Source organism: Dipodomys merriami, unplaced genomic scaffold (genome assembly GCF_024711535.1).
Source record: "Dipodomys merriami isolate MVZ:Mamm:240054 unplaced genomic scaffold, mDipMer1.0.p SCAF_263, whole genome shotgun sequence".
NCBI lineage: Eukaryota > Metazoa > Chordata > Mammalia > Rodentia > Heteromyidae > Dipodomys > Dipodomys merriami.
In genome coordinates this window covers 1,218,829-1,246,596 of record NW_027204082.1, presented here as the reverse complement: position 1 = coordinate 1,246,596, position 27,768 = coordinate 1,218,829, and the positions used below count along the sequence as shown (strand labels likewise).

General features: G+C 38.1%; 1 protein-coding gene across 1 annotated transcript in view; it reads right to left on the bottom strand.

Moving 5' to 3' along the window:
• LOC138837140 (cardiomyopathy-associated protein 5-like) overlaps positions 1-27,768 on the bottom strand; it is a 93,401-nt gene that overhangs the window by 13,172 nt on the left and 52,461 nt on the right. The window contains exons 4-9 of the mRNA XM_070035935.1: positions 27,314-27,547; positions 25,633-25,655; positions 21,879-21,997; positions 14,980-15,129; positions 12,254-12,400; positions 10,412-10,559 (exon numbers count right to left, since the gene is read on the bottom strand). Coding sequence (XP_069892036.1) covers positions 10,412-10,559; positions 12,254-12,400; positions 14,980-15,129; positions 21,879-21,997; positions 25,633-25,655; positions 27,314-27,547 — 821 coding nt within the window. The remainder of the gene's footprint in view (positions 1-10,411; positions 10,560-12,253; positions 12,401-14,979; positions 15,130-21,878; positions 21,998-25,632; positions 25,656-27,313; positions 27,548-27,768) is intronic.

Genomic DNA, 27,768 nt, shown 5'->3' with positions numbered 1-27,768 from the left:
TACAGACGTATAGCCATCTAATCTTCGATAAGGGAGCTAAAACAATAGAATGGAAGAAAGACAACCTCTTCAGTAAATGGTGCTGGCAAAATTGGTTAACTACATGTAGAAAACTTAAGCTAGATCCTTATATATCACCCTGCACCAGAATCAACTCCAAATGGATCAAAGACCTTGAACTCAAAGCAGACACTCTGAAAACATTACAGGATGGAATAGGAGAAACCCTAGGTCTCCTTGGCTCAGGCCGAAATTTTCTGAATAGAGACCCGGAAACACAACAAATCAAAGAAAGGTTGAACAAATGGGATTGCATAAAGTTGCAGAGCTTCTGTAGGGCAAATGACATAGCTAGCAAGATCAATAGAAAGCCCACGGATTGGGAGAAGATCTTTACTAGCCATACAACAGACAAGGGTCTCATATCTAAAATATACTTGGAACTCAAAAAATTAAACCCCCCAACAACAAATCCTCAAAGAAACAACTGCCCAATAAATAAGTGGGTGAAAGACTTAAAGAGAAATTTCTCTGAAGAAGAAAGAAGGATGGCCAATAGACACATGAAGAAATGTTCAACATCCCTAGCCATAAAAGAAATGCAAATCAAAACAACATTGAGATATCACCTTACTCCAGTTAGAACGGCAAAAATCAAGAACTCTAACAACAACAGATGCTGGAGGGGATGTGGACAGAAAGGAACCTTACTTCATTGTTTGTGGGAATGTAAACTTGTTCAACCACTTTGGAAAGCAGTCTGGAGGTTCCTCAAAAGACTTCACATAGAACTCCCCTATGACCCAGCAATCCCACTTTTGGGCATTTACCCAAATGTTTACAAACAAGACCACACTAAAGCTACCAGCACAACTATGTTTATTGCAGCATTATTTACCATAGCTAAGATATGGAACCAACCCAGATGCCCCTCAGTAGATGAATGGATCAAGAAAATGTGGTATATATATACACAATGGAATTCTATGCCTCCATCAGAAAGAATGACATTGCCCCATTTGTTAGGAAATGGAAAAACTTGGAAAAAATTATATTAAGTGAAGTAAGCCAGGCCCAAAGAAACATAGGTCCCATGGTTTCCCTTATTTGTAATATCTAGTATATGTATGAGTCAAGTGGAAAAGGTCAGATAATGTGATGTCAGGAAAATGAACCCTTAGATATGTATTTTAATGTTTTTTTCTTTCATGCATGTGTTTCTAACGCATTTATAAGATTATCTCTTTGTTGCTTTGTATGTCCCTCCCCCACAGTATAACCCTTGCTTTCACTATATTTGATGTCAGTATAACTTGTGGAGGAGATGGGGAAAAACCAGTTGTTTAAGGATACAGGTGGACCTGTTGCAACAATGAGAAGTACAAGTTGTCATGTCCAAAACGAGCTTTACAACGTCGGTGCGGGGGGAGGGGGGCGGGGGGGGAAAGGGGGGGAAGGAGAAGGATTGGGATTGGGGGGGAGGGGGGAGGCTGGGAAGGGATGTGAAGGGTAAACAAAGGAGGAGGCTGCAATGCTTGGTAAGAAATGTACGCATTATCCTGCCCATGTAATTGTAACTCCTCTGTACAGTATGTTCACAAATAAAATTAAATTAAATTTTAAAAAAAGCCTACATATACAATTAACAAATAGAAGATGAAACAAAAGATCTTTCAATACTCTCTACTGTTCTCTCACTACTCTGTGACAAATGTAACAATGTGTAAGATTTATATGAGGAACATTGTTAAGATACTGGGGGGAGGAAGGGAGACACACACCAAAAAAAAACAAAAAAGGTGAATAAATGAAGACACTTCAGTTCTTCTTATAGAAAAACCACAACATATAAAACCTTCTATTCCCCCTAAGTGATCTATCAGTTTAACATGATCTCTAAAAATGACAAGTTGTCTGGGCCCAACTTGACTAAAACATAATATAGAGTTGCAAATAGAAAAAAAATATGAAAGGACAATCTAACTTACCAGGGATTCTAAGTTGTAAAGCTATACTAATAAAAAATATATGTTATTTGGATATAAATAAATGGCTCAAAGTAATAGACTATAAAGTTATAAAGTCAGGAATGAAACCAAAAACAGAGACTCCTACTTTTTATTTAAAATGAAAACATTATATGTATGCTATATAATTATATATAATGACGCATTTCAGATCAAAAGAAGAAATGATGGGTTTTATTGAAACACTTGTAAAGCCATACTAAAAAAGAAAAATAAAGTTGGATTCCTTACAGCACACCTCTTCTTACAAGTGAAATTAAGAAAATAGGAGTTAGGGGGCTGGGAAGGTAGCTCAGCGGTAGAGTGCATGCCTTGCAAGCATGAGGCCCTGGGTTCGATTCCTCAGCACCACATAAACAGAAAAAGCCAGAAGTGGCACTGTGGCTCCAGTGGTAGAGTGCTAGCCTTGAGCTGAAGAGCTGAGGGGCAGCACCCAGACCCAGAGTTCAGGCCCCATGACTGGCAAAAAAAAAAAAAAAAAAAAAAAAAAAAAAAAAAAAAAAAAGAAAAGAAAAGAAAAGAAAGAAAATAGGAGTTAGAAGCATGGCTCAGGTAGAGCACCAAGGTATGAGGAAAAGCATCAGATATCAAGTTTGAGTTCCCAGTCTTGGACAAAAAGAAAAAGAAAATAGGAGCAAGAATATAGATGACAGATAGCTAAAATATCACATAAACTAAAAACAATTTTCAAAAGAGATCGATAAGTTCAACTAAATTAACATTTGAAGTATATTTTTTAAAAGATTTGCAACTCATGCATTTCACACATGAAAGGGAAAAAAAGAGAGCTTCCATTAAAAAATAAAAAATAAAATGTCATAATGTAAGGCAACAGATAAAGGAAATGAACAGCTCACAAAAAGGGAAATAGTAGCTCTGAAACCTATAGACATTTGGCTTAGTGAAAGAAATGCAAAGTTAAACCATATGATTCCAGCTTTTACTCACCCAATTGCTAACAATCAAAGGTTCTACCATACCATATACTAAGACACAGAACCAAGCACCTTTAGACACCAGCTAGGGAGAAAAGCTACTACCTCCATGAAAACAATTACATAATGCCTATCACCACTCAATACATACCTACTTTATGGAATTGTTTTAAAGGAATATAAATATAAAAAGAGAGAATTTATACTACAGATTCATTTGTACATCTGTGAAATTACATATATATATATATATATATATATATATATATATATATATAATTTACTACAGCATTGTTGGTGGTGGTAAAAAGAGCATAGCAGCTTATATGCCTCTCAATTGAGCAAATAAATTCCATCCTTAAGAGAGAAAGAAATGGTATTGTTTTGATTTTTAATTGAGGTAGTTCCATATGTATTGGTATGGGATGCTCAATACAACATTTTGATAAGCAAGAAAAGCAAGATGGTAGAAATACATACACAGTATGTTACCATTTATTGAAAAAAACTATAGATGCTTTTATGTGCACAGACTATCCAAAAGGATAAATACGAATCAATTAACATTTTCATCTGGGGATGAAAATTAAGAGCTAAGTTTAGGTAGAAAGGAAATTAATTTTCAGTGTATTCCCTTTTTTTGGTTATGTGTTGAATTTGTAAATATCTTTACCTATCCAAAATTAAGTAATTTACTTTTGTTTGCAAATTCTTTATTGTGATTAAGTGATTACATAAATTCACAAATTTTACAGTATTGTGGGATAGTGATGCTTAGTTAAATTCACAAACACACTCTCACTTTCATGGGGCAAATTGTCTTTTGTGGTCTATAACGTTTATGAGTTCTATGAGCTTTGACAATACAGTTATTTCTTCCACATCAGGTGATGTGCACATTCCTTCTTTTTGCATAGTGTCAGTTGTTCCCTCTTTCCCACTCATTCACGTTTAATAGCTATACTGGCAGGTCAGGAAGGATTAAGGAGTTAGTTGGATGTGCTTGGTTTCAATAAGCCTCTCTAGGAATTTGTTAATTCAATAACTCAGGATGGAGGTAAGGGGTTACCTTAAGCATGTGCACATGCTTGGAACCTTGAGGTACTGGCAATAGGGAATAGATGCTCTCTGCACTGCCCCGTTGTACACCGGATCTAAGCTGCTTTCGGGAGCAGCCTGTGTAGAGACAATATGCAGGAATCCAGTGCCATGACTCCTGGAAGCAGCCTACGATGGTGCCATCTCTGCGGTGCACAGCAGATGGCTAAGTATGAATTGTTGTTTAAAAACACAGTTGGCTCTTACTGGCATGCACATTGGCAGCACCAACATCCAGCCAGTCAGTCAACACCATTTACTGTGAACTATGAGCGAAGCACATGCTGGGCTCTGTGGGACCTGTAAGGGAAGCAGTGTTTCCCAACCTGTCTGAGCATCATAAGCCTTCTGAACTGGCTCCTCCTCCCCTCCCCTCCACCTCTTTCTCTGTTTTGACACAAAATATGTAGTCCTGGCTGATATCAAACCCACTAGGTAGCCAGGCTGGCCTCAACCTTGAGATCCTCTTGCATCAGCCTTCCAAGTGCTGGGCTTACAGACAAGCACACCCACACCCCGTTTCCAAACTAGAATATCATGAGAGGAGCCTGTACAATTCAATGTTCAACAAGCATCCCGGTTCATTTTTATGATCGCTGAGGTTTGGGAAACACAATCAAGACATAGTATGGGGATGAGAAAAGGTAGAAAGGAGAGAAAGGAAAAGGAAAATACTTGAGAACATGAGCAATATTAAATACAAGAACAACTAATCAAATAGCCATGGCTGAAGCTATTTATAAAACCTTACCCAACTGTAAAAATAGCAATTGTTTAAAGTAAAAAAACAGGTTAGACCAGGATTAAGAAGAAAATTGTTGATATACCTTATATTTCTTATATTATACACTTTATATTCCATTTATAAAACTCGATAAAAAATTTAATGGAACTATTTTTCTTTGAATGAATACGTATACTAGGATACTCAATTTTAATTAAACCTCACTTCATGACTGTGCTGAAAAACAGTACAAGGGCTAAGTGCTGATAACCTGGGGCTAGGATTCCCTGTGGTTAGAATGTCTCATAACATCAACACAGCTGAGAGTTCTAGAGGAAGGATCCCGGACATCTGTTTTTCTCTCTTGCAATCCTCCCCAAACCTGAATGATATCATTTACATTGCAGGCAGAGAAACCCTGGAGCCTCCTAACATGCATGCTCCCAGATTCTCTGAGCACTTCCTTATCACTCCCCACCACATATGTCGACAATTACAAAGTCCCTGTAGACCTGCCTGTATGGATTTTAACACTATGCGTTCCTTCAGATCTGATTTTTTTTTAATGGTTGCATAGGAAATGTTTTCACATCTTTGGTAAAACTGCTCTTAAAAGACAATCACTATTATCTTGTTTAATAGCCCTTATATAAAGATCTCCATGAAAAATTCATCTTAGAGCTGAATGTCAAGAAATATAATTGTCTCTCTTAGTGAAATGTTGTGCTTCCTTTTTAAAGAGATGAGTTATGTAATCTTTCTTCCTCTCTCTTGCTCTCTTCCCCCTCTCCAGTGTTCACTTCAGCTGCCAAGACATTCAGATTTTGAATTTTATGTTCCCTTGAGGTACTATTCTCACCCTGAGCTCCTGATACAAGTCTCCTCACCTCTGCACTATCCGTCTCTTATTCTTACAGGGCTGTTTGAGCAGTTCTGTTATGTCTAGCTCTTTTATTGTGAACAAGTTGGATGCTATAAGAAAGTGACAGAGTCTAAGTTCCAACTGAAGGAACAGGTTGTGTTTCCATTGACTGAGGATTTTCCTGTACAACCAGGAGATGGATGTGACTTCTAAAGCCCAAAGTCAAGTTGGATTCATTTAGGAAGATTTCATTTAGAAAATGCTGGATGCCAAGAATGCAGAGGGATGTCACCTGCACATAGCTCCCTGCAAAAGGAGCTCCTAACCTGGCGAGGGCAGACACTACCACATAGATGGCAATTAGCTCTTCAGTACTCAATGCATTTGGACTCTCCTGTCATCCTTGGGAGCAAGTCTTCTTTACCCACACATTGCAGCCACTGCTGGTCAGTCATCACCTATGCATCCACCTGAAGGCTTAATAAGGAAGTTTTTGTGAGTTTGGGGTTTTGTTTTTTTTTTTGGAAGAGCGAGAAGTGCAGAGATTCTCCACACTTGATTTAGGCAGAAAGTTCATTAGGAAACACATCTTTACTTGTCCTTACTGTACAGGGAACAGCAGGTACCCCCACATAGAGCATATACATATTACTTGCTTTACCATGCAATTCTTTTTCTCCTCAATCAGCGGACCCATAAGCTAGGCACAGAGGACAAGGTGGACAAGCCCAGCGCCTAGAAGCTGACCTCTCTTGGGAAGGCTCACCCTGGAAGACAGAACAGGGAGGGTCTCCCAACCCCACAGCCTCTTCAGGGGCCAGGGAGCAGGGAACAAGAGGCTCACTCCTGCCTGCCTTGTGGAGTATTGAGTCTCACAGATTTGTCATTCACCACACAGATTTTCTCCGCACAGCCCACACAGCTAATCCTTGTACTATATTTCTCTCAGTTTTCCCTCCTCCACCCACACTTCTGCTGACTTCTCTCACACAGGAGAGACAGAACAGCTGAGGAAAGAGCCGAGCGGTGGAAAAATTTTGAAAGTGTGTTGAGCCCACCCAACCTGAGGAGAGCATTCAAAGAAAAACAGGAAGAGGGTGAGTAGGAGCTCCCTTGGGCCCCCACACACAAACTGAGGATTGTCACTCCCGCCCACCCCCAGTCCCCACAGGGACCAACTGCTGGGATGGAGCCTCGATGCCCACACGCCAAAATATGCAAATTTCTGTATGGATTATGAAAGAGACAATTGCTCAGCTATTTCAGACACTGTGTCATGGAACTTGAGGGCAGAGTAGGCTTGCCTCGTTCAAACACCCACCGGAAGAGTTCAACCAGGACCTTTATTCTTAAAGTGGAACATCTAGAGGCCATCATTCCAGAAGAATGAATTCAGGTCTGAAGATGATCTGATTTTGCTCTGGCAACCAAAATTAGATTCCCCACTCTAAAGGACAATCAATGTCATAGCTCGGTGTGTGTGTGTGTGTGTGTGTGTGTGTGTGTGTGTGTGTGTGTGTGTGTGTGTGTGTGTGTGTGTGTGTGTGTGTGTGTGTGTGTGTGTGTGTGTGTGTGTGTGTGTATCAATCATCCTTTTCTCCTTTTTCATTTCCTTTTAACTGCCCTTTCTACAGCAGACCAGGTTTCTGTTTGTTTGTTTTGTTTTGTTTTTCCTGGTACTGGGACTTGAACACAGAGCCCCAGCGTCCCACTGCTTCCTGCTGGCTTGCTCCCTCTTAAGCCAGACTTCAGGTCCTACATCTTGCTGGTTGATTGGAAATGGAATCTCACAGAATTTTTTCCTCTAGGTCTCAGCTGAGTAGCTAGGATTACTGACATGAGCCACCAGTGCCTAGCAGATCATAGTTTTTAAGACCGCCCATTTTTATCAGGGATTATTGGTGGAGAAAAGAGGGGGAATCATTTAATTCTTACGTCCTCTCTCTTTAGCTTAGAGACAGCTCTTAGCCAATTAGGTTCACAAAGTGAGTTATGTCAAAAGGAGGTTGGCCAATTCCATTCATTCACTGGTACATGTAACAGACTATTGTGGAGGACCTACACAGATAAGTTCCTCATCCTTACCTGCTTCTTAGTCTAGATCATTTTTTATCTTCCTTGCTCCCCTCCTAATCAATTTTGGGAGCGAATCAGTTTTGGTATCTAGTTTAGAATAGGATTTTCCAAGGAAAAAACTTTCATAAGAGTTATAAAACCAGTAGATAAATAGGATTATAACTGAGCTATAGAGATTGTAGGGGAATCATATTTTAGAGAGTTTCAAAATGCCATACATAATGAGATCTTCTAAAGCTGGTTGTGAGAACCAGCTTTAACCAGATGGTTAAAACATGTAAAACCCATGGCCCTTTCAAGAGAGCAGAATTCCCTTCCCTCTGAAACCCTTTGACCAGAGAACCAAAAGACATGAATGATTTTTGCAGTTCTGGTGTATTGGAATTACAGATTAATTATTTCACCGTCTATTGAGACCAGCCTGGAATACAAGACTTGAGAGGCTTGTGCTGATGAAGGCTGACTCTGATACAGTGCATCAACAGTAGATCTGGCAGATAATCAAGGTAACAATTTGTGGCCAAAAAAAATTTGCTTGTTTCAAAAAATTATCTAAAGTCAGACTCAGCAAGGAGCTAAAGAGTCAGCACTGAGCTATGGATGGGCCATGCCATTGCATTTCCTGGTACCGAGGAGTCTTTGAGCATCTAATTGGAAAATAGCCCCATCTTCAACACAGATCCAAACTCTAAAGAATGCCCCACATGTGGGTCTTCCCTTACTTTTAAACTTATTGAACTACATGCAGTATATGACAATGGACCTTGAATTGTTCTACCACTGGTATAAACTTCAGCTCCTCATACACTCTTTTGCAATGTAATAAAATTGAACTTGATAGAAAAGTCTCAAATAGAATACACTAATGACAAGTTTTTTTTGTTTCAATAAATCCTACATTAGCTTTGATGAAACTGGTGAATGGCCATTTGATTTTCCTACAAATGGAGCTATGATTGATCTCTTTGGCTTTGGTAGAAGGATTTATTTGGAATGGATTACTGATATCAAATGCCCCCACCTTTTATAGTTTTGAGGCCCCAGGATGATTGGGCAAAGGAAAAATCAAGGGGGTTTGAATGTGTTGCATTCTCTATTATCTGTTTTTCATGTAACAAAGAAATCAAAGACAACCTGGTAATTCCCAGTTGTCAGGCTGTTGACTATGCTAACTCACTGTCATGACAACATTATAAGAATAAGATAGACCTAGATGTGAATCCTTACCTTACATTCTCTCTCCATCATCTACTACCTTGGCCAACTCACTGAAGTCTAGCTTAACAGAGATCACCACCTACCTTCTTTTATTGTTGAGAGGATTAACAGAGTAAAAATAATTCCTGGCATGTGAAGGCCTTCAGTGGACACCTTTTCCCTTTTGTTTTCCCTTTCCCTTCTCCTTGTAATTATAATAATGAGATGATATCTCGGCTCCCTCAGTGAGTTGGCTACAAAGTCTCAAGGTTTCCAGATTCCTGCTGATTTAAGTATCCAACTGTGCTGATATGATTTATGCAAATGCCAGCTGGGAATTGCTGCCATAAAAGATGATTCACTTCAGAACATTCATGAACAGTCTGAGCTGGCCTCAGAGAGAGCTAGGCTTTCTCTGCTGATACTGGGGGAGATTTCTATACAACTCACACACTCATAAAATCATATTCTCATAGTATCTAGGGGCTCTGCACAAGGTCCAGGGTATTTTCTTGTACATTTACCACATTCTCACTTCGGCTAAAATGCCTCCATCCCACCCATACACACCCACCCAACCCAATTTGATAATTTCTTTGTGAAGTCTGTCTTCAGCTTGAAAGAAACTATAATTATTGCTCAGTCATATGAAACCTCATATCATAGCTAAATAAATAGCTATAGATTGATCATGAAGATAATCAAGAGGTCAGACAATATGCTTCATTAAAATGTTGTCTCATTCCATACCATTATTTCTAATTTACATATCCTGCCAAAATAGTTTATCTCAGTAAATTTGATTAGAAAGAAAAATTAAGTATCTCAAAACAGGAGTATTCATAATGGTGTGTGAAGTTATTCTATCATTGGGACTTTGGAAAACCATCTCATAGGTGAGCTAACACTTATAAGTGTCTAGTGATTACATGGACCTTTATTGATAAAATTTAGCTTCACCATTTTAGTGAGAGAACTTCCCATTTCTTTTTTACTAGAAGAATCTCTAGATTCTTCATGTTCTTGTAGAGACAGGTATGTCTCTGTAATAATAAAAGCGTAATTAGCTCATTTATGTTACCAATATATCATGGAGACATTCTGATTTGCATTATACACAAGCTCACTATTAGTTTCCTGAGTTACATGTACCTATTATGATAGTGCTAGTAAAAAGTACATAAAATATGCATAAATCCTGTCTAATGACTCAAGTTAAATATACCTCAAAGAATGTTCTATCTTACTAAAGTTCATATACATTTTCTTACAAGGGAGTTATTATTCTGCATTGTAGAGTGGGTTTTATTACAAACATGCAGTTCATTGATGAATAGTGATGGAGCTGTAAATCAAGTCAACAGCTTAATTACCTCTGCAGGATTTGGAGATGCTTTTCTTGCATGGTGAGCACAAGCTCAGAGGTTAGCTATGAGTCTAGAATTTGGTTCCTAGAGTTCTGGGATGTCTCTTTCTGGAAAAGGACTCTTACCTGAGACCCTCACCCTCTGGAGAGTGCTGTCTACAGTACTCTAGAGTGTAAGTCTCTGTGGCATCTGGGTTGGCAGGCCGCCATCGGATGGTGGCTGTGTTCCAACACACAGTGCAGTCCTCAGCGTGAATTACAGGGGTGGAAGGCGCTGCAGAGAGAGAAGCAAATCAATCGCGAGCAATGTCGGCTTGCTTTCCCTGCTGCTGGGGAAGAAGGCTTAAGTATGATTTTATTTTTAACACTTTAAAATGTATTTTTTGTCCTTTTTTTTTTTTTTTTGGTACTGAGGATCAAACCCAGGACATACATTGCACTTACTAGGTAAGCACTTTGCCACTGACCTGCATCCCAGCTATTTTAAACACTTATTATTAATTTACTGAGAATAAATAATTTTTATCTGAAAATTCATTCTGTGTTAAAAACCCAAAGGAGATAAAAAGTGTATATAGCTAATAGTCTCCCTCTCTCCTCTGCTTTCTAAGTGGAAGAGTTTTTAATTCATCCCCATATAGCCTCTAATATAGGCTTACAGTAAACCCTGCTCCACTTTATACATTTACTGTACATGTAAATAAATAAACAAAAAAATCCTTGCCCATCTATCTTTGCACAAAAGATAGTTATGATCTTGTCTTCAGTAGGTGCTCTATACAGAATTATTTCAAAAACAAGACGAAAGGATAAAGTTGTAAAGGGCAGGAGCAAGCTAATTCTTCCCTGAGACAACTACAACTATCTTAAAACCTGCTTCAGCCCCTTATGAAAAGATATCAACATTCATTAGTTGAATATCATTGCTTATCTCTTAGCACCTATACAATGAAACCCAGCCTTCTTGTTTTGTAAATACAGCCTCCATATGGTAGTTTTTTCTATTGATCTCTCCTTATTTCTAAGTCTAAAAAGTAATAGCACACTTCTTATAGTGCCCTATATGGTTGTTTTGTTTGTTTGTTTTTTGTTTGTTTGTTTTTTGGTTGGTCATGGGGCTTGAACTCTGGGCCTGGGTGCTGTCCCTTAGCTCTTCAGCTCAAGGCAAGCTCTTTACCACTTGAGCCACAGAGCCACTTCCGGTTTTCTGAGTAGTTTATTGCAGATAAGAATCTCACAGACTTTCTGGGGCTGGGAAGGTGGCTCAGTGGTAGAGCGCTTGCCTTGCATGCCTGAGGCCCTGGGTTCAATTCCTCAGCACCACATAAGCAAAAAGAAAAAAAGCCGGAAGTGGCGCTGTGGCTCAAGCGGTAGAGCGCTAGCCCTGGGCTGAAGAGCTGAGGGACAGCGCCCAGGCCCAGAGTTCAGGCCCCACGACCGGACCCAAAAAAAAAAAAAAAAAGAATCTCACAGACTTTCGTGCCTGGGCTGGCTTTGAACTGTGATCTTCAGATCTCAGCCTCCTGAGTAGCTAGGATTACAGGCGTGAGCCACTGGTGCCCGGCTGCCCTATATGTTTTTAACTGTTTCCTACCTCAGTGTCTCTACTCAAACACTTTCTCCAAATGAAATATGCTCCAATAATGTATTACTTCTTACTGATCCTCTAAAGCAATTTCTACAGGAATCAGCTGTAGGAAGCCATTCCTGATGCTGCCCCTCTGGTGACCATCTGTGTCCCCCTTTAGATTGCTCTCATAATAACTTGTATCTGGATTATTATCAATATTTTCTGTGATTTTTTTCTAGCAGCCTTTGAGCTTTTGTAAACAGGAACTCAGTCTTTCTCATTATTTTATACCCAGCATTTTGCTCCACATTCAACATACAACAGGTGCCTCATCGATACTTACTGGCTGATCTCAAGAGTATTGTCTCATAAACCCCTCTCCCATAGCATCTCCTTACCTGTTCTAAAAATTGCCCTTTCACTAGGCAGGCTACATCCAGTGAAGTTCACAGCCATTACCCAGACTTGATAGCATCGGTCAGGTTCCAAATCTTCAAAAATGCAGTAGCTTTCTTTCACTGTCAATCTGTATTCTTCTACCAATTCTAGAATAAAACACAGCCATAAACTCTAAGGTGCCCTTCAAAGTTAACTAGATGTTACAATTTTTTTAATGTAATATGATTTTACCAGTGGAAAAAAGACCTTACAAATTAAATTATTTAATAACTAGCTCTTTAGAATAAATACATAAGAATGCAATAGAAGTCTGAAAAGATATTCACAATGATTTAATACTTCCAGGTGCATGTGGCTCATGTCATATCCTAACTTTCCAGCCCTGGCAGGAAAGTTTGTAAGACTCTTTGTTCCAAATAACCACCAAAAAAGCCCAAAAACTAGCAGTGAAGCTTTAGCTCAAGTGGTAGAGTATTAGCCCTGAGCAAAAAAGTTCGGGAACAGAGTTCAAGCCCCAAGACTTCCAAACAAAAAAGCCACGGTATTACTTGTGAACACTTATCACAAAATAATAATTAATAATAATATATTTGTAAGATGCTGAGCTTCAAATACCATAATTAAGTAACTTATCTCAATAGCAAATATTAAAATTTCATAGTTAATGCTAGTTTAGATTTCAGTAATACATCTTCAAGAAAATTCTTAAGAGCTAGTACCAGCATTTCATCAGAGTATATCATAAAAAAGAACAACTATGTGTTTTTTAACTGCAGGTTACAAAGCATTGTTGATGATTAGTAAACAATATTTGCATTCTTATGACTTTCTAGGTTTCAAATCCTGGTTCTTATGAATTCCTGAATTCTTTCAACTAAGGATTTTCATAGTTTATAGAAATGCTTAGATTGATAGGTTATATGCTATTCTAAGTAACTTTGTTCAATAAAGATACTTTCCTTTCAAATTTGTTCAATTATCTTACTTTTTATATTTTTACAGTAAATGTAACTCAATACTATTTTGTATACCTGCTCTTTTGAGCCAACTTGATTATTACTACTAAATTTTTCTCCCTTTTAAAAAAGAACAATTTTTTAAATAGTCTATAGTGACTTCAGTTATTTACTTTTATTGGTTCTGAAAGTCACCTCTTAAAATTTCTTCAGTGAAGAACCCAACTGTTTCCTTAAAAGAAAATTAGGGCCCCAACCTAGCCAAATTCTTCAATCACCTCCTTTTAGAGAACATAAAGATCCATTTGACCAACATCACTAAGACTCTGTAAAACATTTTCCCCATTGCCCAGACACTGTGGTTACAGTTTGCACTGGAGTCATTCCTTTAGGCACTTCTGTTAAAAATCCACATGGCACATGTTACTGAAGACCTTATCACACCAGCATGGTATCCGAGGGTAGATCATCTGACAGCTGGCTGTTATCAGCACAGTTAAAGGCATGAAACCATGAGACACCCAACAGGGAAATGTTTGGGTTAGGGATGACGGTAAGCAAAATATGGTAAAACAAAATAAACACAGAGATAAGCAAAAACATCAACTTTTGTTCATAAATCTGAAAGATTAATGTTTAAGTCTTGCCCCTGCCATGTACAAGTTATGTGGCATGGGACAAATTACTTATCCTCACTTCAATTTTCTCTTTGCAAATGAAGTATAACACTTATTTTGATGTGTAGTCCCAGACATAAGGTAATAGTTTCTCAAAAAGACATAGTCTTTATAGACGGACTTTACACATACAGTAGCTTTTTTAAAACTTTTTTTCCTATACTGTTCAAAAAGAAATGTACTCATTACCTGACTTACGTAACTCTAACCCCTCTGTACATTACCTTTACAATAAGCTTAAAAAAAACACCTTTTTTCCTAAACTATCACAATTTCAAAAGACTTAAGTCTTTTAAACAGTAGAATATGTTATAATTCCTTCTTGATTACAAATAGAGCTCCTGAGTTTTGTAATAGGATGTTAGTCCTGCACATCTGATTTCCAAAGTGTGTGGGTCTGTCTTCAACAAGCCGCACAGAATGTCAGCCGCCCCAGCTCTGATTCATCAGGAAGTACAATCTCAAGCTGCCTGACTCCTGGTTCTGGTCAGAAGTCCTGCTGAGAATATGCTCTGTTCTATACACACATTAATTTGAGACACTGGATAACTTCACCATTCCTAGGCCCATGTGTTGAGGATTATGAACACCAAATAAACCTATCTGGTTGGTCTGTAGCCTTTATTAAGCTAGCAGACCTGAGAACAGGCCAACCAGGGCATCCAGTGCTGTATGTGTATTAAAGTCATTGTGTTGACATTGTTCTATACATAGTTTCTTTCTCCTCTACAAAGTGGGACACATAACATTGTCTTTCATGCTTCCTATTGATTGAAACTCTGCTATGTTTCCTCCTTATGGAAATGAGAATCACTTAGTTGCTGCTGTTATTCTGAGAACTCAAAGTCAAGTCTGAATCTCAATTATGATATTTAGGTTGGCTTTTAAGACAGGTGTATGTTTTTCTTTCCTTTGATCCTTATCATTATGTCTGTTGACAGTCTTTTGCTATTGTTGTTTGTAAGTGGCTATAGATGCTTTGTGGGTATTTTGATATGTGTACATACATATGTATCTATTTAAATATTTAAATACATCACCTGAAGATGCAGAAAGGTACACCTGTATTAGTATTTGTGCTAGCAATCCTACCATTGAATTCTTGGTCATCTTGTAGCTCCTCCATGCAGTAAACCTGGAATGAGTCAACAACATCTTCTTTGTTCATGCTCCAATAAACTGCAATTGTGGTGCTGGTGGCAGAATTCAATTCCTGAGGTTCTAGTCTGGGAGGCTGGGGAACTGAAATACATGCACAAATTACTATAGCTAATATTGTTTTCACTGAAGTATTGTTTTGCAAAAGCTACTTATATTTGGTGAAAAACAATTCAAACAATACAGAAATACTTAGAATGAAAGTAGGAGACCTCCTTGTTTCCCATACCCAACCCCAGTTATAGTCCTTGGAAACAATCATGGTTATAGTTAAATGTGACAGAATGTCTTCTAGACATTTTCATATGTGCAAAAATATATCCCAAACCAGAATCACTATATAATATTCTTCTGTAGTCATATACATACATATATACAGACAGACAGATATAGATATAGATATAAACTTATATAGGCTAAAGGATGTGTCTAGTAACTTGGTTTTTTCAAAACAAAAAGTATAATTTTAATATGCTTTTCTAGCTAACACTGTATTATTCTATATTAAAATAAAGTCTATATTAACAAGAGACCAATAAAATCCTTTACAACATCTTCAAGGCTAAAAAAGAATGACATAAAATAAATAACTAAGTATACTTTTTGAAACTACTGTCCCATTTTCTCTTTCACACTTGTACACCTACAGGTTTTTATTTTTGTGCTAGTACTGGAGCTTGAACTCAGAGCCTTATACTCTCACTTGACTTTTCTGCTCAAGGCTGGTGCACTAACACTTGAGCCACATCTCCATTTCTGGCTTTTTGTTGGTTAATTAGAGGTTAAGAGTCTCTTGAATTTGTCTGCCCAGGCTGACTTTAAACCACGATCCTTTGATTTCAGACTCCTGAGTAGCCAGGATTACAAGTGTGAGCTACCTATGCCGGGCAGACTTCTTTTTAAAAAAAATTTTTTTTCTTGTAATGGTGCTGGACAGAGAGGTCAGGGTTATATCTGTAAGTTAATGAGTACATTTATTGTTGGGTATTGTTACCCCCTCCTTTGTTTTTCTCCTGTTCTCCCTTCCCTCCCCTACCTCCTCCACTCCTCCCACCCAAAGGTTGTAAGGTTCATTTCCAACCTAGTGTCGTGTGAGTATCATTGTTGCAATGGGTCATCCTGTGTCCTTGTTTCAGCATTTTGTTATTCCCCTTCTCTTCCCCAAATTAGATAAATGCATATACAAGGTACAAGGTACCAAAATCAAATACAGTGACAACAGGGATATACCACAGGTGGAAGAACATAGAAAAGAAACAAAGAAAAACCACATAGTACATTAAAAACAACAACAACAAAGGAAAACCTCTTATATCCATATTTTGGGGTTCATTTCACTCACCATCAGTGTATATGGTCATATGTACATAGCTTTTGAGCTTTTCTGCTCATCTGTTAAGATTATCCTAGACATATACTAATTATTTTAAATAAGGGAAACAATGGTACCCATATTGGCAGACTTATTTAAAAATTAAAATTAAAAAACTACATAGGAGGCAAAGTTTCCCAATAATTAAATTACATGTTATAGACATCTAGTGTAACTCTGTTGTCAATTGTTCTGAAGTTTAAAGGCAAATAATATTCTTAAGTATTTCATGAGAGAGTTTTAAAGTTTATAATTATGCATGTTGAACATAATAGTATATACAACATTATAAATCAAATCAAGCTATGTAATTTTCTGTCAAAATTTATGACATAAAATCATTGAACACATTTTACAAGTTAGAAGAAAAGGTTATTCCCATAGTTAAAAAGATCCCATGTCTTTAAATTTTATGTGCTTTTTTGCCCAGTCAACAATTTCCTTAGAGACAAGCTTACTGAATTAGTATTGGCCAAATTTTCTAAGATAGTTTTGTTAGAAAAGAAATATAAAGAAAAGCAAAGGTTAGCTCAATAAGAAAATAAAAATGAGGAAAAACAGATCTAACCAATAGAATACAATGAGACCAAGTAAAAAGAGTCAATAGAGATAAAGAGTTGAAGAATGCAGAATTTTGAAAAATAAGTAGTATACAATGGACTCCATTCATGGACTCCATAACAGAGAAGCTGTCCCAAAGTGAAATTCCAGATCCCCAATTAACTAGCTGCATTATTTTAACCTGTTTCCTAGTCTTCAAAATAAGAAAACAGTAATAATACCATTCCTAGGGTAATGGTGAGATAATATATGGTTATTATATATGTATTTCTATGTTGTTCAGATTACTGTTTAAGATACGATAATTCAAGTGCTTACTAAATGTGTCTGACATATAATGAATAGGAACATTCACAAGGCAAGATGACCTTGGCAGGAGCAAGGAATCAGTGTCACATTCTCAAGGTATCCATCCCAATAGACATGATCAGGGAAATTTTCATGTTACCCAGGTTTATTGAAGAGCCAAACAAAACATTTCAATTACTGTCAATGGCCTTCAAAGCAATGTTGGCATTTTAAGCATATTAAGCTATGTTGGCTTTTTTTTTTTTTGGTTGGTCGGTAGCGAGGCCTGAACTCTGGGCCTGGGCACTGTCCTTCAGCTCTTCAGCTTAAGGTTAGCACTCTACCACTTGAGCCACAGCGCCACTTCCAGCTTTTTCTGCTTATGTGGTGCTGAGGAATTAAACCCAGGACCTCGTACATGCAAGGCAAACACTCTACCACTGAGCCACCTTCCCAGCCCCAATGCTGGCATTTTCATAGTAACATCTCTTCACATTTTTCTCTCTCTTTCAAATAACAAACTTACAAAATGAGAGTTGTCCAACCCCCAAATTTTAAGGAAGAATGAAGCAAAGCATGGAGTCTAGAAGTAATTTTGTGCTCCTTCTCATCAAAAACTTAAAGTTAAAACATCATTTTTTCAAAACTTTTACTCTACAAACATTTTTAAGTGAAAAGGGAGCAAGATTACTCCATAGATAGAAGCTAGTAGATAGTGTTGAATAAGTATAGAATTCTGGCTTTGTAAGATGAAAGGTTCTAGAAATGGATATGGTTAATACTTGTATGGTGATATGAATCTACTTAATGCTACTGAAGTTACATGGGAAATAAGAGCTGGGTGCCAGTGGCTCATGCCCAGCAAGAAAGTCTGTGAGACTCTTATCACCAATTAACCACCAAAAAATGCTAGAAATGGAGATGTGGCTCACATGGTAGAGCATTAGCCTTGAGCAAAGAAGTTCAGGAACAGTGCCCAGGCCCTGAGTGCAAGCTCAGGATCAACACACATACATACACATACACATACACATATATTCTCCTTTTCCCTCTCCCTTTCCCTTTCCCTCTCCCTCCCTCCCTCCCTCCTCTCCCTCCCTCCTCTCTCTCTCTCTCTCTCTCTCTCTCTCTCTCTCTCTCTCTCTCTCTCTCTCTCTCTCTCTCTGTCTCTCTTTCTCTATCACACACACACGCACACACACAAAGGTAATAAGGTAACTCTGTATATTTTTATTAATTGTTTTAATGCTTAGGAGCCAGAGTCAAGGAAGCAGGGCTATCACTAGAGCCTGGGGGTGGGGGAGAGATTGCCTGTATTTCATGTAGATTTTTTCTACTGTATAGATGATGTACAGAAGGGTTCATAGTTACATGTCAGTTAATAAGTAAATTTCTTTTTGAACAGTGTCACCTCTTCCCTCAATTTCTCCCAGTTTTGTCCCTTCCAATCACCCTCCCTGACAAGTTGTATAGATCATTTTCAATGTAGTATCTAGTGAGTACCACTGCTGCATTAGTTCACCATTTTCCCACCATTTCTGTGCTCTTGTGTGTGCGCATATGTATGTGTGCATGGGTGTTTCAAGTACTATTTGTGTTTACTTGCTAATGTGGCCAAGGATCTAGATGCAGGTGCTCCTGACCCACAATTGGCTGAGTTTACGTGAATCAAAGACTAGTCCCTGTTTATCTCACTTTCCCCAACAATGTCCTTGCCAAAGGACAATGTATAACACACAAAGACTTTGAAGCCAACCTATCCTTCCACACACTCCTCCCCCAACCAGTGTTTAGTCCTGAGCAATTCATTTTCCTGTTCTCCTCTTTTTTATAAGTTTTTTTTTTTACTGTGAAAATACCGTACAGAGGGGTTACAATTACATGAGCAAGGTAATGAGTACATTTCTTATCAAGCATTGTTGCCTCCTCCTTTGTTTCCACTTCCTATCCCTGCCCTTCCATCTCCTCCCCTCCCCTTTTCTTTTCTTTTTTTTTTCTTGTGGGCTAATTTGTAAATTCCAAAGTGCTGATTTGAGGAAATTTTTTTTTATTGTGAAATAGGAAGAGAAAAAACAAATTGTTTAAATAGGGATACAGGTGGACCCATTGCAACAATGAGATGTACAAGATGTTATCCCCTCTTTTCTTAACAACAAAACATACCTCCCAGGCCTAACGTGAATTTAAATGATTGGATCTGCATAACCATCTCCGCAGAGCCAGGCCTTGAATAAATATAAAATAAGTGGCAGACGCTGCTGTTTCTCTTGAGAAAACTCACATGCTTTCTGTGTGTGTATCTTCTTAGTTCTAGCATAGAGATATCAGACTCACTTTTCAGGTACCAAGTGAGGGCATTATATCTGAGAGGTGTCATTGGTCACAAAATGATTAAGGAACAATGAACAATTAGCAATTCTGTGCAACAGCCTCACACAATAGCATTTGTCTCTCCCATGATTCCCCCTCCCCCCATAGACAGTTGGAGCCTTTAGGACTACATGTGTACTTTCCAAGCTTAATCCTTAACATTTCACAACTATTTAACTCTGTGACCTCTTACGAATAGGTAAAATATCCTCCCATTGCCCACCAAATATTCAAATGAACAATAGTATATAATGACTCTCTTAAAAGAAAAAGATTGGGGCTGGGAAGGTGGCTCAGTGGTAGAGTGCTTGCCTTGCATGCATGAGGCCCTGGTTTCAATTTCTCAGCACCACATAAGCAGAAAAAAAAGCCGGAAGTGGTTCTGTGGCTCAAGTGGTAGAGCGCTAGCCTTGAGCTGAAGAGCTGAGGGACAGTGCCCAGGCCCAGAGTTCAGGCTCACGACCAGACCCCCCCCCCAAAAAAAAAGAAAAGAAAAGAAAAAGAAAAAGATCTGCTCTATTAATCAAGATTTCTTAGTCTACATTTACTGCCCTAGTTTAACGCCTCCTAAAGACATTATGAGACAACATTCTTCTGTATTGAGCTATTTCTAAACATTACCCATTAGGATAAATGACTGAATTTGTTATTGTGTAAAAATATTGGGGGCTATGGATGTGGTACAAGTGGTAATATGTTTGCTTAGCAAACATCTGGATTCAAATTCCAGAATCTCAAAAAGAAAAAAGAGAAAAGAAAAAGTTAGTTTCGAATTTTGAGGGTTTATTTTGAGGAATGAGGCTGTTTTTAGGACACAATAGTCACTAAACTAAAACGCTTCCCGTAATAATGAGTTTTAAATACAGCTGCCATCTTAAAGATAATTTTGGAAGAATATATCTTTTTTTTTCTGTTTTTCATTGGTCATGGGGCTTGAACTCACAGCATAGGCACTATCTGTGAGCTCTTTTGCTCAAGGCTAGTGCTCCACCAATTTGAGCCATAGCAGCATTTTTGGTTTTCTAGTGAATTGGAGATCAGACTCCCATAGACTTCCCTGCCCAGGCTGTCTTTGAATTATGATCCTCAGATCTCAGTCTCTTGAGTAGCTAGGAAACAACATCTCTTGAAGAGGACATTTAAGCACATTGTACAGTAAGTGAAACTTGATAACACGAAATACAGAACTAAATAAGTTCCATTGTCTTGTTTGTTAAAATAGAACAATAAAAAATATTTTGGAGACAGTAACATGCTTCTGACAGCCGAGTAGGAGGCTCCTGGCTACAGACCATGATGCTGAGCTGTTAGTTCTCTAATAGGTTTTTTTTTTGAAGAAGAAGAAGAAGAAGAAGAAGGGGAAAAAAACTAAACCAAAGAGGGGGAACCACTCCAAGGAAAATTGTTACAACATGTGTATTTGATTTCTTTTTACTTCCATATTTGGCAGGTGGTATGAAGTAAATAATTATCAGAAGGAAGGAAGGAAGGAAGGAAGGAAGGAAGGAAGGAAGGAAGGAAGGAAGGAAGGAAGGAAGGAAGGAAGGAGAGAAAGAAAGAAAGATAGAAAGAAAGAAAGAAAGAAAGAAAGAGAAAGAGACAAACAGAAAGAGAAAGAGAAAGAGAGAGAGGGAGGGAAGAAGGAAGGAAGGAAGGAAGGAAGGAAGGAAGGAAGGAAGGGAGGGAGGGAGGAGAAATATACATAAATACATGAATAGAGATAAATATCTTTTTCTTTTTGTGCCAATCTTGGGAGCTTGAACTCAGGGCCTGGGTGCTATCTCTGAACCGTTTTGCTTAAGGCTAGCACTCTACCACTTGAGCCACAGTTCTACTTCTAGCTTTTCGGTGGTTAATTGGAATTAAGAGACTCATAAGTTTCCTGCCTAGACTGGTTTCAAACCAAAATCTCATATCTCAACCTCTTGAGCAGCTAGAATTACAGGCATGAGCCAGTAGTGCCCAGACAATGTCCTATTTTTTAAAGAAGGCAAAATACAAAGGAGTTCATGGGCTCCTTGGCTCCTTCCTTCTACCTCTTTTTACCTCAACACAGTCATAATGCTTCAAATAGAAATGTACTTTATCGTTGAAATGGAATTGGTCACCTGCTTTATTTCAAAGTATTGCTTTAAGATAATACAATCAACACTTTTCTTTTTCCAGATATATAAATGTTTCAAAACAAACAAGTAAGAGCTTCCAAATGCTATCAAATTAATTAATATATCAAAATGATTACCAGCCACTTGTTTCAACATCTGGTCACTTCTCGCTGAGCTGTCATCATAATGTTCAAAAAGGGAAAAGGCAGCAGGCATGTTCTCCAAAGAAGCCGTTCTGTCCATCGCAGAAAGCAACCTGCCAGGAGGACAAACAATGTACAGGACAAAAGCAAAAACAATTTTTCATTGGAAAGTGGGACTGGTAGTGGTGGTTTTATGAAGCAAAGCCCTACTGTATTTCACTATGGCCTATTCCACTATGTTCAGTTTTAACATTTGCAGGTGGGAGGGTAAGCAGACATCTTTTAGAAAATAGGTCCTACAATGGTGGTGATTCTCTTTTTCACTATTATAGAAAAGAGCAAAAACAAAGGAATAACTGCATCTCCTTAACAGACTAGCATTTCCAAAACAAAATGAGACATGCAAATATTGAGCCTAATACATTTGACAGCATTTCTTAATTCAAGCATGCTTAATGTTGAGAAAAATAATATGCAAGTGCTGTCCTTCCTGATACAATATAAAATGAAGACAAAGCAACATGGTGAAATAAACTAGATACTTATCATTTCTTCTACAAGGAATACTATATCTGGAGACAGAAGCTATCTGAGGACATGAAAGTTAGTTTTGTATGTGTGTATGTGTGTTATTGTACACATGCTTATGAACCATATTAACAGACTTTTACTTGTTTCTATTTCTCTACCAAATCCAAGAATTTTCTTGTCTTTTCTACTTCAGAAAAATAAGGGTTATCTGAAATTCATTCTCTAGGTAACATGCAGCTTTTAGTAAAGATTAATTCATTGCCAGTTAGACAACAATGAAGTAAAAATTAATTAAATGACACAAAATGAGCAAGTGTAAACCCCAAAAACCAAAGATACAGGGTTTAGTATCAAATAGTTTTCAGTTTGCATTTGTAATATTCTAACGTTTTAGAAAAGTAAAAATATTCTATTGTATTTTTAAATAAAAGCACTCAGAGTCTCATCTACCAAATTTTCTTACTGATCATTATCTTCCAAAAATAAATAAAATATGAATAATCAAATATGCATATATACTATCCACTGTATATGTAATGGCACTATAAATTCATATTTTTTATAAAATGATTAATAATCATTAAGAAGAAGTATGTGTGTATATGTGTATGTATATATATAGAGAGAGAGACAGACAGACAGACAGACAGACAGACAGACAGACAGATATCACACATACAGATACAGGTACTAAGGACGGAACCCAGGGCATTATATTTGTTAGGCAAGCACTTTACATCCCAACACAACTGGTTTTTTTTGTTTTGTTTAATAAAGTGAACAGAGTAGGAGAGGGTATGAGTTTCCAGGCCTGACTAATGTAGCTCAGAACTCATTTATACAAAGTGCTAATGTACAGGTACATAGTCCCACCCTAGGAATTCTCACATAGTGGATTTGGTGCAGGACTCCAGAAATTTTGATTGCACAAATTATACAGGTGATTCAAATACAGTCAGTTTGAGGAGCCCCTGCTCCCAAGAACAGACTAATAAACAAGAGTTTCTTAACACTGTCTGCACACTAGAATCACCCAGGAAGCTTTATAAATACCCAGGCCACACTTTGGATGGACTAAACTGGAATCTCAGGACATAAGATTTTTTTTAAGGTCCCCCCAGTAATTCTATTCATGAGTCACCACTCTAAAGCTATTACTGATTAATACAGATAGTAATATGTAAATTATTTTTGTAAAACTTATTGTAAAACTTTTGTAAAACTAATCTTGTGAATGGAATAGGATTCATCTGTACAGCTTCAATAATGTAAAAAAAAAGATCAGATTTCCTATCCATGTCAATTTTTCTTTTTTCTTTTTGGCTGGTCCCGTGCTTAAACTCAGGGCCTAGACACTGTCGCTGAGCCTTTTTATGCTTAAGGCTAGTGCTCTACCACTTGAGCCAGAACACCACTTCTGGCTTTTTTAAGTAGTTTATCAGAGATAAGAGTCTCACAGGGACTTCTCTGCCTGGGCTGGCTTTAAACCATGATTCTCAGATCTCAGCCTCCTGAGTAGGATTACAGGCATGAGCCACATGAGTAGGATTACAGGCATGAGCCACGGGTGCCCGGCTCATATCCATTTTTCTATGCCCTAATATATCACAGATACAAATTTCTGGTTTTACTTTATCTATTGCAGGATAGTAGTTTGAAGCCAGCCCAGGCAAATAAATCTAAGAGATTCTTACATCCAACTAACCAGGCAAAAGCCAGAACTGGAGGCATGGCTCAAAGATGGTGCCAGCTATGGAAAAAGGTACCAGCTCAGGTAGTGCCTTTTTCCCTCAAAGCAACTCAGGAGTTTAAGCCCCAGTACTGACACATACACACAAAAAATTAACAAAAATTTAAACTTGTACAGATAGTGGTGAGTCTACGGCCATACCACCCTGAACTCACCTGATCTCATCAGATAGTGGCGAAGGGTAGGGGGCAGAAATTGAAGGGTAACACTGATCAAAAGGTATTGTACTCATGGCTTGACATGTTTAATTAAAACTCCCTTGTACAACTATTTTTTTTTTTGGGGGGGGGGTCCAGTCGTGGGGCCTGAACTCTGGGCCTGGGCGCTGTCCCTCAGCTCTTCAGCTCAAGGCTAGAGCTCTACTACTTGAGCCACAGCACTACTTCCGGCTTTTTTCTTTTTGCTTATGAGGTGCTGAGGAATCGAACCCAGGGCCTCATGCATGCAAGGCAAGCGCTCTACCACTGAGCCACCTTCCCAGCCCTGTACAACTATTTAAAGATAATAAAAAGCTAAAAAATTAAAAATGTAAAAAATGATTTAAAAATGTTAAAATTATTTTTAAAAATAATTAAGTTTACCCTGTAGGAAAGACCTCAGGACTTGCCATGGGGCAAAGGGTAAAAGGGTCAGATCTCCTTACTATGCTCCAAAAGGTGAACATAAATCTGATAGCATGTATTTTTATAGACAACATTTTCTAATTTTGGAATGTTTTGCTTTTCTAAAGAATTAAGAATCTCTTTGGGGCTGGGAAGGTGGCTCAGTGTTAGAGTGTTTGCCTTGCATGCATGAGGCCCTGGGTTCGATTCCTCAGCACCACATAAGCAGAAAAAGCCAGAAGTGGTGCTGTGGCTCAAGTGTTAGAGGGCTAGCCTTGGGCTGAAGAGCTGAGGGACAGCGCCCAGGCCCAGAGTTCAGGCCCACGACCAGACCAAAACAAAAAAAGAATCTCTTAGACTGATTGTTTAAAGTATCAACAAAACAAAACAAAATGAAAAGAGTAAGATTCATTTAGGTTAGTGGACAGAGAGAGAAGATAAATGCATAACTATCTCTTGAGGAGAAAATGAGGAAACATGTCATTAAGATTGCATAACACATAAAATTGCTCAAGGCAGACATGAAGGATTCTTTCAAATTCTCATATTTAACCAATAAGTCTAACCATCTATAAATTTTTTTGTATACACTGACAGAAAAGATGGTCCACATTGGGTTGAAAATACAGATTACATCTCAAGGAAGCAGTTAAGAAACTACATTGTGATAATTGTTATTTAACTAAAGCACATGCAATTTTCTTTCAACGCTATCATTTAGCTTTTAAAAGCACTGCATCTCAAAGTGAAAATTCAGCAGCTCACTAAATGTATTTTTAATTGGCAGCTCCTTTTCTATAAAGCATCAAAATATTAAAAATAAAGCATCCAGTCATGCTATTCCCAGTCACCATGGTTTATATACCTTTCATTGATTTCCTCAAATGACTTGTGAAGGAAGACAGAAAAAGAAAGAAGAGAGAGAAAAATCTAATTATCAACAAAAAAAAAAACAAAACAAGTAAAGTAAGCATTAAGATTACATATGACCCCTCAGCTTCCCTAAGGCTGTTTCTCTTTGAGGCTTTAGTCTGGATAACAAAGGAATGAATGTATTCAGGGGGTTGGAAGTCCCAGTGTGGACATGAATTGAGAGGTGGAGAGGAAGGGGTTTTAGTCTGAATTTTACCTCTGTTCTCTTTTTATCAGCAAGGCAGCCAATGGGTTGTTCATATTCTGCTTCTTTCCATTTATTAACTAATGACTTAGCTTCCAGAAGAGAATTCTCTGAAGCAAGAAAAATGTCTTAAATTTTCTCAATGTGGAATATATATCAAAAAAGTATAATCAGTAATTATGAGTGATACCTTTTCTATATTTTCCTGTAATTTATAATGTTTTAGAATAGATATAGATCTTTCTTATAAGCAGGGGGAAAAAAAACTTTTTCTCCCAACTTGTTCTTCTAGAAAGAAGAAAACATTTTTTCTCAAAGTAAAGGTTTCCAGGGAACACATAAAGTAACTTAATAATGCTATGCTTCATAAGAGATGCTCAATTTAAAAATATTAAAGCTTTGCCTTGACTAAGTAGAAAGCAACCCAAGGAGTCTAATTATCCTTTAAGGATGGTCAGGTCCACTTGACCCAAATTTTCCCTGGTACAAATGTCCTGCTCAGAGACAATGTCCATTTTGCTTTTTTCTATTTCCAGACTTCCTAGATGGCTATGGGGATGAGGACCTATGAAAGAGAGTTTCCCTACACATTATCCATGGTGGCCCTTTCCCATCTGGCAATGGGCCTTCACTACTCCTGGTAAATCCTGGCCCCATAGAAGAGCAGCATCGTACTAATGTTGCAGAAGCAAGGGGAGCCTCTGGGTGCAGGCTGACAATCTCCTTTCCACATGTTGTCATTTGAATTAAAGACTCCAGTCTTCAGGGAACTCCTTATAAAAACATTACTGAATTCCTGAGATGCTGAAATTTGTATCTTCCTTTCCCTAAAAGTGTACTAAAATGCTACTCTCCATCACTTGGCAAGGATTACAGGTCTCAGAGCCATCAAGAAGATGCCAAACACCAGCAGACAAGGCTCACCCTGAGAAGGAAGACACAGCAGGAATAATGTTTCAAGACTGCTTTCCCCCCCCTCTTACAAGGTGACCAATCCAACGTGACAGAAGGAAGATGTGGTAGCCTGAATCTATGGCCTTTCAGCTGGATCTAGAAATTCTAGCTTTGGGGTTTTGGGGGGCCTTTTCTACAGAAAGTAGACTACTAAGATACTTTTAAAAAGACAGAATTGTATAAGCCCCATGTTAAGATATAAATAATTGTGTGAATGTATTGTGTGTTTATGTGTGTTTGTCACAGGATTTCCTAGCATAACTCAGAATTTACTACTTAGAACTTCCTACTTATCCTAACCTCAAACTCACAATCCTTCCAGCCCCAGAGGCTGGGATTACAGGTGTGAACCACTACCCCTGACCTGTGAGTGACCTTAAGGAACATTGAAAGATGAAGTTTTAAAAACAGACTGGTGTCAGAGTGGGCTCCAGGTGTGCTCCAGGCGTGGAGACGCATTTTCCTTGGTGCTTACAGTCAGGAAGACAGTCTCGTCAAGCTCTTCCGCCTCTCTCACAATCGTCTCCAGTGTGTCCTTGGCGGTGTCCATGCTCTGCAGAAAGTGGACCATCTGATCATGCAGGAACTCCATCTTCTTCTTCTTCACTTCCTCAAAGCTCTGGGCTTTCTCGTCATACTGTGCCAAAACTTTCTTCATCATTTCCTCATTCTGTTCTTCCAGTCTTTTTTCCTTTTTGCTACAGTTTTCCTAGAGGATGGGAACAAAGACACTTCAGAATGACACAAGACGTCCATGTGTATCTCTTCCTCCCAACTTTTTTCCTTTTAAAGATATCCTGATGAGAGAATCAACTGTTACATGCATGGTCTAAATTTCTCACCTACCAACCTCCTTTGCCATAATTAATTTTGTAATATAACGCACTGTAAGAGGACCATCAAGAGAGTTTGGGGGGCTAATATGTAGCT